The sequence below is a fragment of the Onthophagus taurus genome, chromosome 10, assembly GCF_036711975.1.
Source record: "Onthophagus taurus isolate NC chromosome 10, IU_Otau_3.0, whole genome shotgun sequence".
Lineage (NCBI taxonomy): Eukaryota > Metazoa > Arthropoda > Insecta > Coleoptera > Scarabaeidae > Onthophagus > Onthophagus taurus.
Window position 1 is genome coordinate 2,219,675 of NC_091975.1, and position 15,944 is coordinate 2,235,618.

At 35.3% G+C, this 15,944-nt stretch overlaps 2 protein-coding genes and 2 pseudogenes across 4 annotated transcripts; 2 read left to right on the plus strand and 2 right to left on the minus strand.

Annotated features, from left to right (window-relative positions):
• Positions 1-3,513: 3,513 nt before the first annotated feature.
• Positions 3,514-4,699, plus strand: LOC111428205 (malate dehydrogenase, mitochondrial pseudogene; annotated as a pseudogene).
• Positions 4,700-7,011: 2,312 nt separating this feature from the next.
• LOC111428206 (malate dehydrogenase, mitochondrial pseudogene) lies at positions 7,012-8,037 on the minus strand (annotated as a pseudogene).
• Positions 8,038-12,068: 4,031 nt separating this feature from the next.
• Positions 12,069-12,661, plus strand: LOC111428337 (uncharacterized). Its single transcript, XM_023063819.2, has 2 exons — positions 12,069-12,293; positions 12,345-12,661. Exons 1-2 carry the CDS (start codon positions 12,120-12,122, stop codon positions 12,585-12,587), a joined length of 417 nt encoding a protein of 138 aa, XP_022919587.1. The 5' UTR covers positions 12,069-12,119; the 3' UTR covers positions 12,588-12,661.
• On the minus strand, positions 12,576-15,919 carry LOC111428335 (sodium-dependent dopamine transporter-like). Of its 3 annotated transcripts, none has more exons than XM_071199126.1 (9): positions 14,819-15,919; positions 14,628-14,769; positions 13,967-14,578; positions 13,718-13,915; positions 13,529-13,666; positions 13,327-13,476; positions 13,123-13,279; positions 12,832-13,041; positions 12,576-12,776 (listed from the first exon to the last, which is right to left on the minus strand). In XM_071199126.1, the coding sequence occupies exons 1-7, from the start codon at positions 15,424-15,426 to the stop codon at positions 13,190-13,192; spliced, it is 1,938 nt and encodes a 645-aa protein (XP_071055227.1). In that variant the 5' UTR covers positions 15,427-15,919; the 3' UTR covers positions 12,576-12,776; positions 12,832-13,041; positions 13,123-13,189. The 3 variants fall into 3 exon arrangements, with proteins under 3 accessions (XP_071055227.1, XP_071055226.1, XP_022919585.1); XM_071199125.1 differs by having other exon boundaries at positions 13,091-13,279; XM_023063817.2 differs by having other exon boundaries at positions 12,832-13,279.
• Positions 15,920-15,944: the final 25 nt, after the last annotated feature.

The window sequence follows — 15,944 nt, forward strand, 5'->3', positions numbered from 1 at the left end:
TTTCTAGACGTCCCTCTTTCTCTCCACCCCCCACCCCTTTTTTGTGCTGTCCGTTTCGTTTCCATTTTCCTCTATATCCAATGCGACCGGCATAGAATTCTGGAAAGCGTACTCGTATTCATACGTCCGAAAGGCTAATTTCATCCCATTGTATTATTTTTGAAGTTTAATTAAAAGCTATGGCTGGTGAAATTTCCAACTCGCTCAACCTCGGCAAATTGGCTAAAGTTCGTTAGACTACAAAAACTACCTCCGGATTAACTGTGAGAAAGCGTTACAGTGTAGTACGTTTTAATATCTTCTCTAATTACCCATTCGAACTTTTAGTTTAACAAGAGGTTTAACATTGCTGTTTCATGTCTTTTAGAACAATCCTCGTCTTTGGCTAGCTCATTTATTTGATCAAATTTAAGTTGTACGAGTAAAACGAGTGGAATATAAAAAAGAGATGTATTCATACTTTTGAAAATACGAGGAATTAATTCAGTCAAAGTTAGAGTGCGCCTGAAGCCGGAGAAACAAAGGATTCGCTCATAAATTTTTCATAAATATCTCACCGTAGGTGTGTTTGAGCATTGTTATCGATGGAAATGCGAATGCAGATTGCGATAAAAGGAAAAGAAAAAAAGGATCTCTTTTTTGCGTCGAAGAACCACCTTTATTTGATACAGTTGTCCGATACGAAGCGGGTTCTCCATCTGTTCCGCCCTTTGATCATCAACTAACAGCGTTATGTAAAGTTAAGGGAACTAAAGGGAAACGGCTCTTCGGCGAATTATTATTTGGAATTATGTAAAAGGGAAATTGCGTCGTCGAACTTAGGGACCTCGACTTAAGTATACATTTATTCTTATTTATCTGTTGAAGAAAAAAATCTGTTTTGCCGTTAGCCTTTCCCCACTTACTATTCATCGTTTGCGTTATGGGGTTGCCCGAAGATAGTTCCCTCTTCATATTTATTGTTATTTCTCTCGCTCTACTTCGCTTTATCATTTAGATTTCACACTATCGCGCGATACCGTAACGACGCTCGGAATTTACAACCCGGACGAAGGGCGTTTCTGAGACCGATCTATAGAAATAATAATAAAAACCCACCCCCTATAGGTTTTACGCCCGGAAAATGCAAATATTTACGACTTATAACCTATACACAGCCGTAAAACATCGCGTACAGATCCCTGACGTGCCAAAGAGGTCTGTCGTTGAGCTTCCACTCGATTTATAGCTGTCATAGAAAAAAATGCCAACTCCTTTTGTCTTTCTCGACCACCCTAACATCGCCAGAGGATGGGGACGATCCCCGAAAATTAATTATCCAATTATTTCCGAACTGAGAACGTCGCTTAAGACTTATTCGACCATATGACATCACATAAAACAACCAGAACTGATCCAAAAACTTATTTACGAAGCCCAAAGAAAGTTGAACTAATAAAAAGGATTACGATACTAAGTAATCAGGTCGTTTATATTCAAGTCGGTATTTTAAGCGTTTCATAACCACGACAATTTTCACTCTCAATAGCATCTTTATCCCCGACATTATCCGTGTGACATTAAAAGTCCTTTCGTAAATTTTCTAAAATGAGATAACAACCCCTAGTATAAATTAACTTGGCTCCCTTGGCGGACACGCTGAAAACTTAGCAAATCCTTCAAGGATTCAAGAAGGGATCAGCAGGACGCGCGAGACAATCGAGTTTAAGATCGATCCCCTTGCTCCAACGGTGGCCCTTTCGACCAAATTGGATCGCCTTCAGGTCGGAATAAACAATTACCGACCGCTGCATCCAGTTTGACCCCCGGAAGGACGAAGGTCCTTTCGATCGGAAGTTATTGGAGCAAATTCGCGCTCGATGCTTTGTAGACTTACGTCCCGCGGGATTTCCCCAGCCCAACCCCCCCAATTACCGGCAACAACTCGATAAGTTATAATCAACGGCCTTGTATATTAAGCAGATTACATGTTGGACTCAGTTTGAGCCTCAGGGTTTCCTTTGAATAATAATTCATAGTGTCTAGAAAGGCGACTATTACTAAGAGAGGAAATCTTCATTAATCCTCACAGATAAACAAAGAATAAGTATTTAATATAATTCTAAAACTACTTAACATTGCATCAATTTTGTTTTAAAGTCAAATCAGTATAATAATTTTGTCATACTTGCGTTAAACTAATCAGCAAAGTCTCCTAAAATCTGCATTAAGGTTCCTGTGAATTCACATCAAATCTGTGTCAAAGCTCCATTAAGTCTGCATAAAGATCACAAAGTTGTATCAAGATTTTAGGTTTGCCTTGGATTTCGGTGAAATTGTGTCCGATTAGGAATCCATCGAATTTAAAAAAATCGTAAAAAATCGATTTCTTAAGATATCGCCTTGCAATTTTGTGAAATTATACAAAAAAGAAACCGTTTTTAAAAATAACTTAGTTTTTCAGAAAATGTTATATCAATAATTAAATGTAACTCAAATACCTATTAGATCAAAACAAATTGAGAACCTTGTAATCAGAACACAACGTTCACGCTAACAATAAATGACCGGCATTAATCTAAATTGCACCCTCGAACGTGAAAAGGGATGAGACTCGGACTTCACGGGGGTTCGTTTGGACCCCTCTTAAATTATTAGAGCGATCAAACGCGCGTTTACGCACGTATTTTATTCCGGCGTTAATTGCGGGCATTTTGAATTTTGCCGGTAGCGTGGCCGGGGGCGGTAACAAATCGTTCTGTAATATTTTCGGCTGTAAATTAACCCCCAACAACAACGACGCGGGGTCGCGGATGATCTACTGGTTCAGTTCGACGCGCCTAATGGAAAATTTGCTCTCCAATTTATGGCCGTTTACGTGCAAAGACCATTAACGGAATTGAAAAACGAAAAATGAAACGTCACTAAAGATAATTTACTATGAAAAAAATGTAACTTTTTAGTTTATACATAAATATAAGGAAAAAAATTTAATTTTGCCTACTCAAGGGGGGGTTCTTATTCATCAAGGATCTCTACTTAAGACGTCTTAAGAAAAAAAAGTAATTAATTACTAATTGGAGGGTCCGAGATCGAGGGAAGTGAACTAAGGGATGTAAATCAAGGCCAGGAGATCAGATTAGATCTAATTTAAACATTTAATCGCAAGGGTGGAATTTTAAAACCCACTTCGCCAACTTCTCAATTCAAATTAAAATTAAAACTTCTCTTCGCCGGAACATATCGGGTCGTTATTGCGGCTATGGCTGAGATGCAAATTGAAATATGTAAATTTTTCGTATTAAAATACGCTAACAGATGTATACTAACTGCAACCCTTCCGGAGCCCAATAACAAGTGTTTCACTGTAGAACAACGTCGCTTCGTTATTAAAGAGGAAAGTTGGGCCCCTTTATTAGTAATCGGGCGCTTATGGTGGGGTTAATATCGGTCTCGAAGACAACTCAAGTGGTCCTCGTACGATGTAATATTACGTTTTGACTGCCACTTCACAAAACAAAAACTTCTTATGTCAATTTCGATTAATAACGTAAATGTCAAAATTCCTCGTTTCATTTTCATATTTAATTTTTTTCTCTTGGATTCATTTACAAAATGTTTGCAAAAATAAACCTGAATAAAATTTCAAAGTTGACGTCTTTCACGCAACTACGTACAATGAAAGTTTCGGTCGTTGGGGCTTCTGGGGCGATCGGCGCCCCAACTATGATGTTATTGAAGATGAATCCCCTCATAACTAAATTGGTTGGAATCGATAAAAATCAATCGGTTTTAAATATGGCAAACGATTTGTCCCAGTTAAATTTTCCCGCTAAAGTCACCGCTTACGTTGCGCCTGAAGGAATCGACGAAGCCCTTTGGGGATCGAGTTTGGTGATTCAAACTGCAAATAGCGTACGGATTACACCTGAAACGACTACAAAACAAATTATGGACGGAAATTATGAAATAATAAAAAATTTAGCTGAGTTATCTTCGTCTATTTGTCCAAATGCTTGTTTTATAATCGCTACGAATCCTGTTAATTCTATGGTTCCTTTGTTTTGTAAAGTCTTGGAGAACCAAGGAACGTTAAATCCAAGCAAAGTTTTTGGTGTATGTAATTTGAGTTCAATTAGAGCATCCTCATATATTGCGGAGTGGACGGGTTTGGACCCTCAACAAGTTAAGGTTCCGGTTATAGGAGGAGCATCCCCTACAACAATCGTTCCAATTTTATCTTTGGCAACACCCAAACTTGATTTTGCCGAAGAATCCATAGAAATTATTTCAAATCATATCCAAAAAGATAAATTTCAAGATATTAAGCAACCAACACAACCTACGTCAATGGCAACTGCTTATGCAATCACATCTCTAGCATCATCAATTCTAAAAGGATTGACAGGAGAACTTCAAATAGGAGACTGTGCATTCATCAAATCTGATATTTGCGGAACCAAATTCTTTTCGTCTCCTTTAATTCTCGGCAAAGCCGGTGTCGAAAGAAATTTAGGTTTACCATCATTAAGTGAATTCGAAGAGAAACTTTTAAAAACATGCATAATCGATTTAAAAAAAGAAGTTGAACAAGGTGAAAATTACATCTATAGCACAATTCCACCCGATTCTGATTATTGAAGTTTGTAATAAAATTACATCTAGTAAACGTTGTTAAACGAAATGTATATTTATTAATTAAATAACAGTGGGTCGTCAATTATTCTTTGGTTTCGGGTTCCTTCTCAAAGAAGGAACCTATAGCATAGTTGTAGATCCATTATTGTTAATAAATATGTTTTTGTTCGCTGCTTTTTAAAGTTAAGTTAATATCCGATTTAAAAAGATATCGCCTTGTAATCCTCAATATTCTTTAAAAAATCGTAATAAATCGGCGTTTTAATAAATCGTTATGAAATTATCAGCATTTACAAATAAAATCATAATCTTTTCAACGAAAAAGACCGCTTTTCAAAATATCTTTTAGTTTTTGAGATATCAACTTTTAAAATCAATCAATTCCTTTTTAAAGGTGAAATTAATCTTCAATTAAAAAAGAAATCAATTTTTAAGATGTAGCTTTGCAATTTTCAATCAATTTCTTTTGCAATAATTATACTAAGCTTTTTAATAGAAGAAACCGTTTTTAAAAATAAGTACATTTTTAAGCACAAATACTTGAGAAGAAAGTGTGGAGAAATTTTCAGTGTGCTAGTGGATCCAAATGAATGTCTTTGATCTCTAATTTCATGGTTAAAAAGATCTTCTTTGTTTAAAACTAGTCTTGAAATTGTCCCTTCGCGACCAGAAATCCCTCAAGCTTCCAAGGAACTTTCCTATGCCGGTTAATTTCGAAATGCGAAATGGAACGCAAGAAGACATTGATTGGCACGTTTTGGCCCCGGGCGGGCAGCCACATCAAGAGACTCCCGAAATTAGTTTTGTTAATAGATGTATAGGAAATCCCGTAGTAGTACCTCATTCGCCCAGCACCCACCGAATTAAATCCCGAATTATATTGGTTTCTAACTAATTCCCCGTTACGTCGCGTCGTCACCCTCCTTACACGAAGGGTTTTAGATTAGAAAGAGGCCCTACAGGTGTCCTCAATATCATTTAGGTCCAATTTTCATGATGATATATTTTATTTACGGTTTTAATGAGATAAAAGTTTCAGGAAAAAAAAAATAAAGTAAAACTAACGAGCTTTACGTAAAAAGCTAATCTAGAACTGCTAGGTTTAGGATGAAAAGGGTGGGATAATGGAGAATTATATTGCAGGGATGTGGATCCCCGACGGTACTATTACGAGTTTTTAATTTCGTTCTTTTATTGCTTTTCCGCTGTGTGGAAATACATATGATCATTAATAAAAGTCAAAGGGGGTCCCCGTCTATATAGAAATGAATGAGTTTTCAATAAAAGCGAAATGAATTTTTTTTTGGAGGGGACATTATTGCGTGTTTTTATTAAGTGTATCCCAAAAACAATTTTTAACCAAACAATTTTGTATGGCACAACAAAAGAACTCCCCGGTATTAACGCGGCAATAAGCCCCAATTAGAGTAGCGAAAACAAATCCTATTTAAAGCGGCTGCGGGCGAGGGTTTTCCGTTAAAAACTTTTACAATAATTTAAGCTCAGCGCCTCTCCTTCTTATTATTACGGGTAATTATCGTGCGCTGGGCGCCGGCGACCCGAGATGAGAGGGAAAAACAGCCTCGGAACCGGGGGGATAAAATCCCAACTTAAATTTACGATAAAAGTAAGTTTCTACCCCCCCTTCCCACTGATCCTAGGATCCAATCTCGGCACCGACCTAAGCTGACCGAAGGCCCCCGTTCAGGTCCGCAAATTGTTTTCATACAGGATTTATTTGTTTATTATGGAATCCCTACGAAATCCGATACTCGACCCTTTTCGTTCCATTTCAATCAAATAATATATGTACCTTTAAAACGAAATTTAAAAATTATAAATATTAAAATTTTTTATTAATCGGTACGAAATTGTACAAGGAAATTGCAGCTTTTCAATAAAAGAAACTAACTTTTAGTTCCTTTATACATTTCAATACTGATACTTGAAATTCTAAATTAAACCCACCTCTTGTAAAATTTTATGTAAAGAAATAAAGATTTATTAACTTGACAACAATAGATCTTCCCCTTTCCAAAAAAAAATTTAAATGACTTTACAGTTCGCTTGACGATCCTCCCCCCAAATACTCCCGTTGGTTTCACCTCGTGCCATTCAAAAAAGGTCCTTTTCATTTTCATTTTATACAGAAGGGCGAAGGGCCATTGTAACTCGACCACATTCCCAGTACCTGTGTCGAAAAATCGAGTGGGTGCTTTCAGTTCCTAGTGGCAACCTTTGATTTTCCACCGATCTTTTTCTAATTGTGTTTGGAATTTAATCACAACCGATGTAAATTGGAAACATTTCGAATCAACGAAAAATTTAATTAAAAAAATTAATTAATTAACAATACCGTTGTTTATTAATAAATACAAAAATCAAATTATTTTATTACTTTACATATGCTTCTCCTTTTTCGATACTTTTCTTTAACGACTCGATTCCTTTCTCCAAGAGGCATTTTTCATAAGTTGATAAATCGGGGATTCCTAAGTTTTTTTGAACACCGCATGGTCCTAAAATTAACGGCGTTGCAAAATATTTACAACCAGCGATGTCGGCTTTAACGTAAGCGCATTCAACGACATCCGTTTCGCCTTTCATTGCTTTTAAGATACTATTAGTGAATCGTGCCGCTGAGAATGCCATAGATAACGTTGCTGATCCTCCTCCAGCTTTAGCTTTGACAATTTCGGTACCTGCATCTTGGACGTGTTTAGTTAATTCGGCTACTTCGTTTGGTTTTAGTTCAATTTTGATTTTTCCTTTGGTTTGGGAAAAAATTGGGACGATGGTTTCTCCGGAATGACCACACACAACGGGGACACAAATTTCTCTGGGATCTATATTTTTTAATTGACCAACAAATGTGCTTGCTCTAACGTTATCTAAAGTGGTGCATCCAAAGATTTTGTTAGGATTTAGTTTTTTTTGTTTTTCCATAACTTTGCAAAAAATTGGGACGACTGAATTTAATGGATTGGTAACGATTACGACAAAAGCATCTGGGCACACTTCCGCGCAACATTCCGCTGTACTTTTTATTATATCAGCGTTAACTTTGAAGAGATCATCCCGCGACATCCCAGGTTTTCTTGGCACACCCGCTGTTATAACAACAATATCGGCATTACAAAGACCCTCTTGTAATCCTTCGGGAGAAACGAATCCTCTAGTTTTTGCAGGAAAATTCATATGAGAAGCATCCATTCCAACTCCTGGAATCACTTTATTCATATCAACAGCATTCAATTCTTTAATCATCGTATTCATTTTTAACAGCATAAGGCACGGGGCTCCTATTCCTCCAGCAGCTCCAATCAACGTTACTTTTCGGCATCGTTGTTTAGTCGTCGAAATGTTTCTGCATCGAATCCAGGATAATTTTAGAACGTTTTTAGATAGTGCTAGCGACATTTTATAAGATTTAGATGACATAAACTAAAATTTGACGTCTTTTTGACAAATACATAAATAGAATCCTTTGCCTTATTAAATAATTATAACGCGTTAAAAGCTTTCCACGAAATCCGTTTAAAGGTTTCATGAAATATTGATTCAATGAGTGGACAGTGGACTCCCCCTAAAACTTCTAGAACAGTCCGAATTTGGGGAAGGGATGAAATTGTGAAAGTCCATTCGTTCCTAATTTACAAGAACCCCATGGACGATTATAGGGAAATCGCAACCCCTCGGATGAATCGTCGAATTGGGATTTATTAAAAACAACTTGTCCCGAACACGTTGGGGCGTGGTAGACTTCTTGCTTCAACCCCAGACGTCGTCCTCGTCGTAGCCGTCGTCGTAGTCGTTGTCCCGCAAATAAGTGTCCCTAACAAGTGGGTCCTTAAAGGGGGAAAGAGAGAGACAAGTTAGAATTGTGTGTCGGTGACGTTTCAGGACGAAATCACTAATTGCAAATGGTGGCAAAGACACCTCCCGAAATCTTCTAGTTTCTCCACGCCGACTTGTTGGCACCTCTTTAAGTGAACGTGTGGAGAAGGGGTGACGTTTCCATTAGGTCCACATCCAAGACACTAAAACCGTTTTAACTTCTTCCTAGTTAACAACAGTACTTCTCACCCCTTCTGTCGTAGAAGACAACGTGCCGGAAGCCCCGGAAGCGAATCGGAGTAACTCAAGCGCAATCACTTTACAGACATAACCCTCAACGTTCCTAGATTTAGATAACTTGAGGTACTCGGAGGTACTTAAAGTTGCCGATGTAAGTAGAGGCAAAGATTAATGCGAAATAACGAGGGTTTCGAGGCCGATTTTATTGGTATTAATGAATCTGCTATTTCCTCGAAATAATCGAAAATAAATTGGAATTTCGAATTAAAGGGGAAAAAATAAGCAGCAAGGGATCGTGTGTCTCACTTAGGTTCTTAATAAAAACGAAACGCGAGATTCTTTAACTTTTTTTATTGGGTGATTAATGAAGGAAAACTAATCTTGTTAAATTTAATCTTAGCAAACTCAGCTTTTCCACCATCTTTTCTTTCTTGATTAAATTATTGGAGAATTTGTAATTTTTCTTCATCAAATTTTAAGTTTATATAATATAAAGCAAATTAAATCCTATTAGATACTTTAAAAAAATCGTATAAGATATTTTTTGAAATTATTTCGTTCTTGAGTCGAAATTTAAATGCTGCTTTGTTTTATCTCAAAACGTTCTTGAGATAGGAGTTTTTAAACTTTTATTCTTAAAATGCAGATTTGGGGATAAAAAGTTATATACACTTATGTATAACTAGGTGAGTCTGTAATATTTTAAATGTTTGTAGAACTTCATTTTTAAGTTAAATAGTAGCAGGAATTTTGCAAAGTTTTAATTAATGAAATAACGAAAATAAAATCAGGTGGATGATTCAAATAACCGACAATTTCGTTTTCAATTTCCTTATAATAATTCAATATTCTCATTGAAAACGGGGTTTTAAAAGGGGAGGGGAGGAAAAGTTTAGGAAGCCTTTGGGGTGCACACGTGGTATATATCGTAGAACTGAAATTTAATAATCCCACCGTGTCCTCAAAATAACGAAGTCTAAAAGGTCATTTATGATTTTGACGGATCCGGAAAGTGTATTAGGGAAGTCCTAATTACGGCGCTGTTCCCCTCATATTAGGAGCGGATTTTGGGCATCGAATGACCTTCCGAGTTCTCGAAAAATCCTCGTGAAGGGTGGTTTTAGAAGCCTTCAAGTACGCAGATTGTTAGGGTTTCCTAAGTCTCTCTTGGACATTGTGTATAACGTATCCAAAATAAGGCTCGTTATTCCTGAGACGTCGTTATAAACCGCGGAAAAAAAATATTGATTGTCGTTAAAACCCCTATTTTTGAATTCTTAACGGGGGAGATCCGTAAAGTAAGGGGGTTGTAAAATTTTTTACAACTGGATTATTAGCAACATATTTTGTAAGCGATAAATTTTGATCGCCCGTTATCTTGTGCCGATTTTTTTATGGGCGTACGCGAATAAAAAGAGGAAAAAGTTTTATTGATCATCAAAAACGTCGCAACATTGTTACCGGGTATAATAATAATAATATAATCCTCTTTAACGAGAGAGAAATTTTCGACTTCCCTCTTACCATGGATTAGTTAAATTAATTTTATTTTCCTCGTCGCGCTCAGTCGTTATGGTTACTTCGGGACTCAGGTCGTCACTAAGGTCTTTGGGACAATGGGGACCACTCGGCCCTCAACGGAGTTTGCCCGCAGAGGAAATACGATGAGACAATTGGTGATTGACCAGCAGAAATGAGGGAAGACAGCTTTCGTTATGCTCTGAGTACTCTCCGAGAAAGCAAAAGGGACCTTTTGCCCCTGAAGAGGTTACCTCACCCCAACAGATGAAATTGTTTTTCACTGTTTATTGATTTTGGGAAAAGTTAAAGAACAACTTTGTAGATTTTTGCTATTTTTAAATATAAATAAAAAAGAAATCGGCCCAACAAAAGACGTTTTTTGAGAACTTACCGGAGTTTCACCCCCTTTGATGAAAGTAACCCCCTCAGGCAAAACCCACATTGTGTCCGTACCCGGTCGAGCTGAAAAGAAAGAAATTCACTTGTTAGATTCTGCCCTACTTATATTTCCGGGTCGTAATCCATCCACCCCCTTTGCAATTTCTCCCTTATTCATTGTACCAGCCTTTATTCAAAATGCGTCCTCCTCGTTAGGTCTTCTAGAAATCCACAGCCGGATACGCGATATTTGCAGATTTCGATTTAGATATACCAAAGCATCTTTGTTTTGGGTAGTTTTTCAATGTGTTCAACGTTTTCAACGTTAGAAGGGGGTGAAGTATGGGGATTCGTTTTCGGTATGGGGCGAACGTTTGCGGTTTATGGCGGGTCGTTAAGCGGTGCGAGAATTTTATTAACGGACGGTTTTACAGTCGCGTAAAAACACAACGGAAACTGCACTTTAATTTATTCTGTGGTAGGGGTGAGAGGTTTAAACGAAATTGGACGCAGGAGTAATGGATGACTCAAATTAACGAGCTCAGAGAAAGTAAGATCTTGTTTTAGACGCTTAAAAACTAAAACAAAAATAAATAATCGTTAAATTTCTGACATTTCATCGAAAACGCCTCAATTCTGTTTCACCAAGTTTCGACTTTATATATTTCTTAAATGTAAAGAGATACAACGATGAAATTAGAAGCATTTTAAAATAAATTTAATGTAGATTCAATACACCAAAAATAATTTCTTACATTCCAAAAAGTTGGGTGTTATGATTTTTTAACTTAAACTCTGTATGCGACATTGTCATAAATTTTAAGAAAAAAATTATAAAAGTCGCATCTCAAGAACGTTTTAAGATGTAATAATGAAATAAAAAGTATTTTGAAGTAAATTTAATCAAGATTTAGTAATCTTTTTGCCTCCTCCACAATTTGTCACCAACTCCAACGTGTTCGAATAGAGAAGGAGGAGTCCACATTGATTAGTAAATCCGTGACATCCCTCTCGGGGAAACCTCGAGGTTTGTCATTCAACATCCCTTGATGAAGAGCTCTTTGATTAACACCCAAACCAGTAACTGTCATCACTCGCGTTTAAGCCGGAAAGTAAAACGTCCTAAAATTTGCGAGAGTTACAACGTGTGTCTGCACGTGTTAATTAATCGCACCTAATTAAAATCCTGCGTTGATTGGGGCGGTCTGTTTGACTACTTGTTAGGAAACGGATGAGTCCAAGTAATTTCATTAAGGAACTAGGAGCATGGAAGCGAAAAGGATACGGAAAGCTCTCCGGTGTGGATGTAATGAGAAAGTTAAATATTATACGATTTTCTAACAAATAAGAATAAATCAATTTCAACGCAAATTATTGCATTATTTAAAAAATAAAAAGATAAGGAAAATCCGCAAGAACCACAAAAAAAAATAAAACAAAGATTAATAAATTAAAATTGAAAAACAACACTTTTTTTCCTTATTCCATCAAAACTCTTCGACGCCTCAACATTAATTCTTTTAAAAATGTTGTTTAAAACCTTTTATTTTCTCATCTTTATTATTTATTTCACCAAATCCTCTGAATCACGAGATTTGGGTTTCGATCAAAGAATAAGAAGTGATGTTATCGTAACGAAATACGAACAACCAAAAGATGAAATCGATGATGAAGCAACGAGTGAAAGACCAGGAGTTTTGGTAATTTTATTATAAATTTTTAATTTTTTATCTATTTCTGTTGTATTTTAGAGAAGAACTTTATTGAAGTTTGGTCAAGTAGCAAGTAACATCGGAACAACTTTAGGTAAACACTCCGTAAAAGTGACGAGTGCCATCGAAAAAATTTGCGAAATAATAAAAACAATAATTCCCGTTATTTCTGCTGTTTGCGGAGTGGGCCAATTTAAATTTTGTGCCGCAACCGAAGGCGTTTCCGGCGATTTTGAAAATGCGATGCATCCAAACCCGGGTGATTTAAACATCCAAGATTAAAAATTAATTAATAAAAGTTATCTTACTTATTTCAATTTCTTTAATTAAATAAAAAATAATTTTTCTTATTTTAACTTATTCTTTCTCATCTTCCTCGTCATTTAATCCTTCTTTAATCGCGTCTAAAACAACATGCATGAATGGTAAAGCTCTATTTGCAGATTTAACCACGGAATCAGCCACATTTCTCTTTAAAAATAAAATAAAATAAAAAATAATTTTTTATCGGTATTAGTTTACTTACAAGTTTATCTAAAATCATTTCTTTTTTATCTTCGTCATCGTCATTGTTTTGCGCAAATACATCAAAAATCATAAAAAATAATATTATAAACAAAAATTTTTTGGATAGAACCATTTCGTTAAGAAATGAGAAAGAAAAAAGTTAACTAAAAGAAAAAACGTTAATAACTGTTTGATTTTTGTTTTATACGGTCCCAGTTAATTTCATGGCCTACAAACAATGTTTAATGAATCAATTAAGATTATTTATGATTATATACGATTTTAATAAATCAAAATAATTTAATTTAACCATTATTATGACATCTCAATTCTCTCTTGAGACATCACCAAGAACATATTGTTTAATTTTCTCAAAACTATTTTAATTCCTCAAATATAATTTCATCCTCAAAGTGAGAATCGCCAATTGAAGATTCAATATCGTTTTCTTTTATCATTGATAAGGGCTAAAAAATTTTAATAATAAACTTTTAATAATTATTAAATGAATTACTTTGCTGCCGAGTAAACAGCGGTGTTTGCAGAGTTGATTTCTTCTTCTACATCTAGTTTCTGTTCTTGGATTAAATAATCGTCTTAGTTCTCGTTCTTTGTAATCAGGTGGGCCGAATCTTTCATGGGGTTGAAATAACCCAATTAAATTCTATAAAGAAACTTACAAAAAGAAGTAATTTGAGTAATTTTTAATTATTCACTCTCGCTTTGATGAATTTAAACGTTTCAACGATCGCAACTATTGGTACCGGGCAGGTGAATATTCCTAATAAAACGATTTGTAAGAGACTAACACTGTCGTAGGTGTATCTGCGAAGTTTAAATTGAACGAATGTGATCTAAAAAGAAATTTGGTTATTTGAAATTAATTTGATAATTTTTAAAATTACGATTAAAGTAAATGGTAAGATGTACCAACAAATTCTCCATATCATAGCTGGTGGTTGCCCAGTTATAAAGTGGATATCATCGCAAAATCTTTGCACGCCGTAAACCCAACACACAAAAAATGTCATTAAAATTACACTCATCGCGGTGGAATCGTGAGGTAAATATCTAACAGTTACAACAAAAACTGCGTAAGACTCCTAAAAAGATAATGATATTAAAATAAAAATCGAAACAATTTTTTTCATTACAGGTGCTAAAAGTAGGCAACTTAAAAGTCCACTGCTCATACTAAAAAGAATCACTCCATATTTCTTATACCTCACCATTCCCGGATAAATATCATTCAACGACATTTGTATAAAAGTTAAATGGGCTAATTGTTGGCTAATATTAATCATGATAATAATGGCAAAAAATAAGCAACTCCACATTTGAGGGATTCCCATTGACCCAATCGCTTGAGGTATTGCAACAAAAAGTACTTGACTTCCATGATTAAAAAAAAGATGTCGATGTTCATCATCAATTTGTGCATATTTAGATACATTTTGTATGCAACTTGTTGTAAAAAGACAACAAGCCACTAAAGATCCAAAATGTAAAATCACCACGATGATTGCATACATTGTCCAAGACTCGCTAGGTTTTAAATAAGAACCGTGAATGACATGGAAAGCTCTTCCCACCGCTAAAACTTCAAATGATGCAGGAATTGCTGTTAACCACGCATCGATATTCGTTAAAGATTCCGGTTTGATCGCGAAAAGATCAGATATAGTTTCACCTAAATTTGGAACGGTGACCGCCAGTATTAACACTAAAAGCAATATCATTGTGGTTACACGAAGAATTTTGATCACCTAAAAATTATAAATTTAAAATATTATTAATAAAACTAAATTTTTTTACCTTGATGTAATGGTTAATTGTACAAATTAATATAACGCAAGTACAAAACCAACAAATACCGTGAATAGCAATTTTTTGAAACTCAGGCATTACCACCGTAACAGTACTAATATCTCTTGCCATATTACTTTTATAATGGGAGCTTAAAAAAATTATTAATACAAAAAGAATTAATCATTTTAAATCATTACTAATAAAAAATTTCGGCTGATAAATGCAACTTAGTTCCATTACCACAAAGCAAATTAGAACAATTAACAACTCCATCGTAACAAGGTACTTTTTGGCATCCCTCCCTATCATTTTTTGGTGGGCACATCAACCATTGCAACTCACTTTGCATGCTAGTGATGAAATACACTATCGCATCATCTAAAAGAATACTTTGCCTTATCGTCCTGAGAAATAAGTTCATAATAAAAACGATTGCAACGCCGTGCGCAATCGGGCTCAAATATTTAAGGGATATAACCCCAAGTTGGGTGTACTGTCCCAATAACAGTTGCATATAATAAACTGGAAGTGCAAAGAAACAAACTGCTATAATAAAATGATACACTCCGGGATCGAGAGGATTCAGTTGGATGAGAATGTCGAATGCATCCACGGAAAAAATACACGTTAATGCGGACCAAATAAAATCCAATTTTGATGCCCAACTGTATCTGATACTATCAATAAATGCCAAGCGTTCATCGTCAGATTTTTTATCAAAACTTTGAAATGATACAAGACTTCCATCGGCATCAACTGCTTGATTTGAAGATGTCGGTCTTTTTAAACGAGAAGTTCTCTTCATTGTAAATTTAAAATTGAGATCTTTAGCAACACTTTTTGACGGTTGTGATGGTTTTTTTTTGTGTCAAGGATTTTGACATTATTGCATACAGATTTCTAAGATATAAAGTTTTAAACTTAACCATACATTTAGGGACAACATTTATTTAAAAAAATCGATTTCTTACCAAATCATTCTAAAACTTGGAAGATTTATAAAAGAAAGTGTCATCTTTTCGATGGTGAAACCCGTTTTTGAAAATCGTTTTTAGTTTTTGAGTTATATTTTTAAATTAATCAAAATTTTGTCGAATAACTATTCTTTTCCATAAAATATAAAAATTCGTTCAAAATCCATTTCTTAGAATATAGTTGTGATAATTTCAGGATACATAAAGAAAATTGTTTGTTCTATCGTGGTAAAATCCGTCTTGAGCGTTAGTCTCTTCTATGTCAAAGACATAAAAAAAGGAACATGTGAAGATCTTTTAAAAAAGTCTCGTAATGACCTGGCTATATTTTAAAAGCTTGATTTCATAT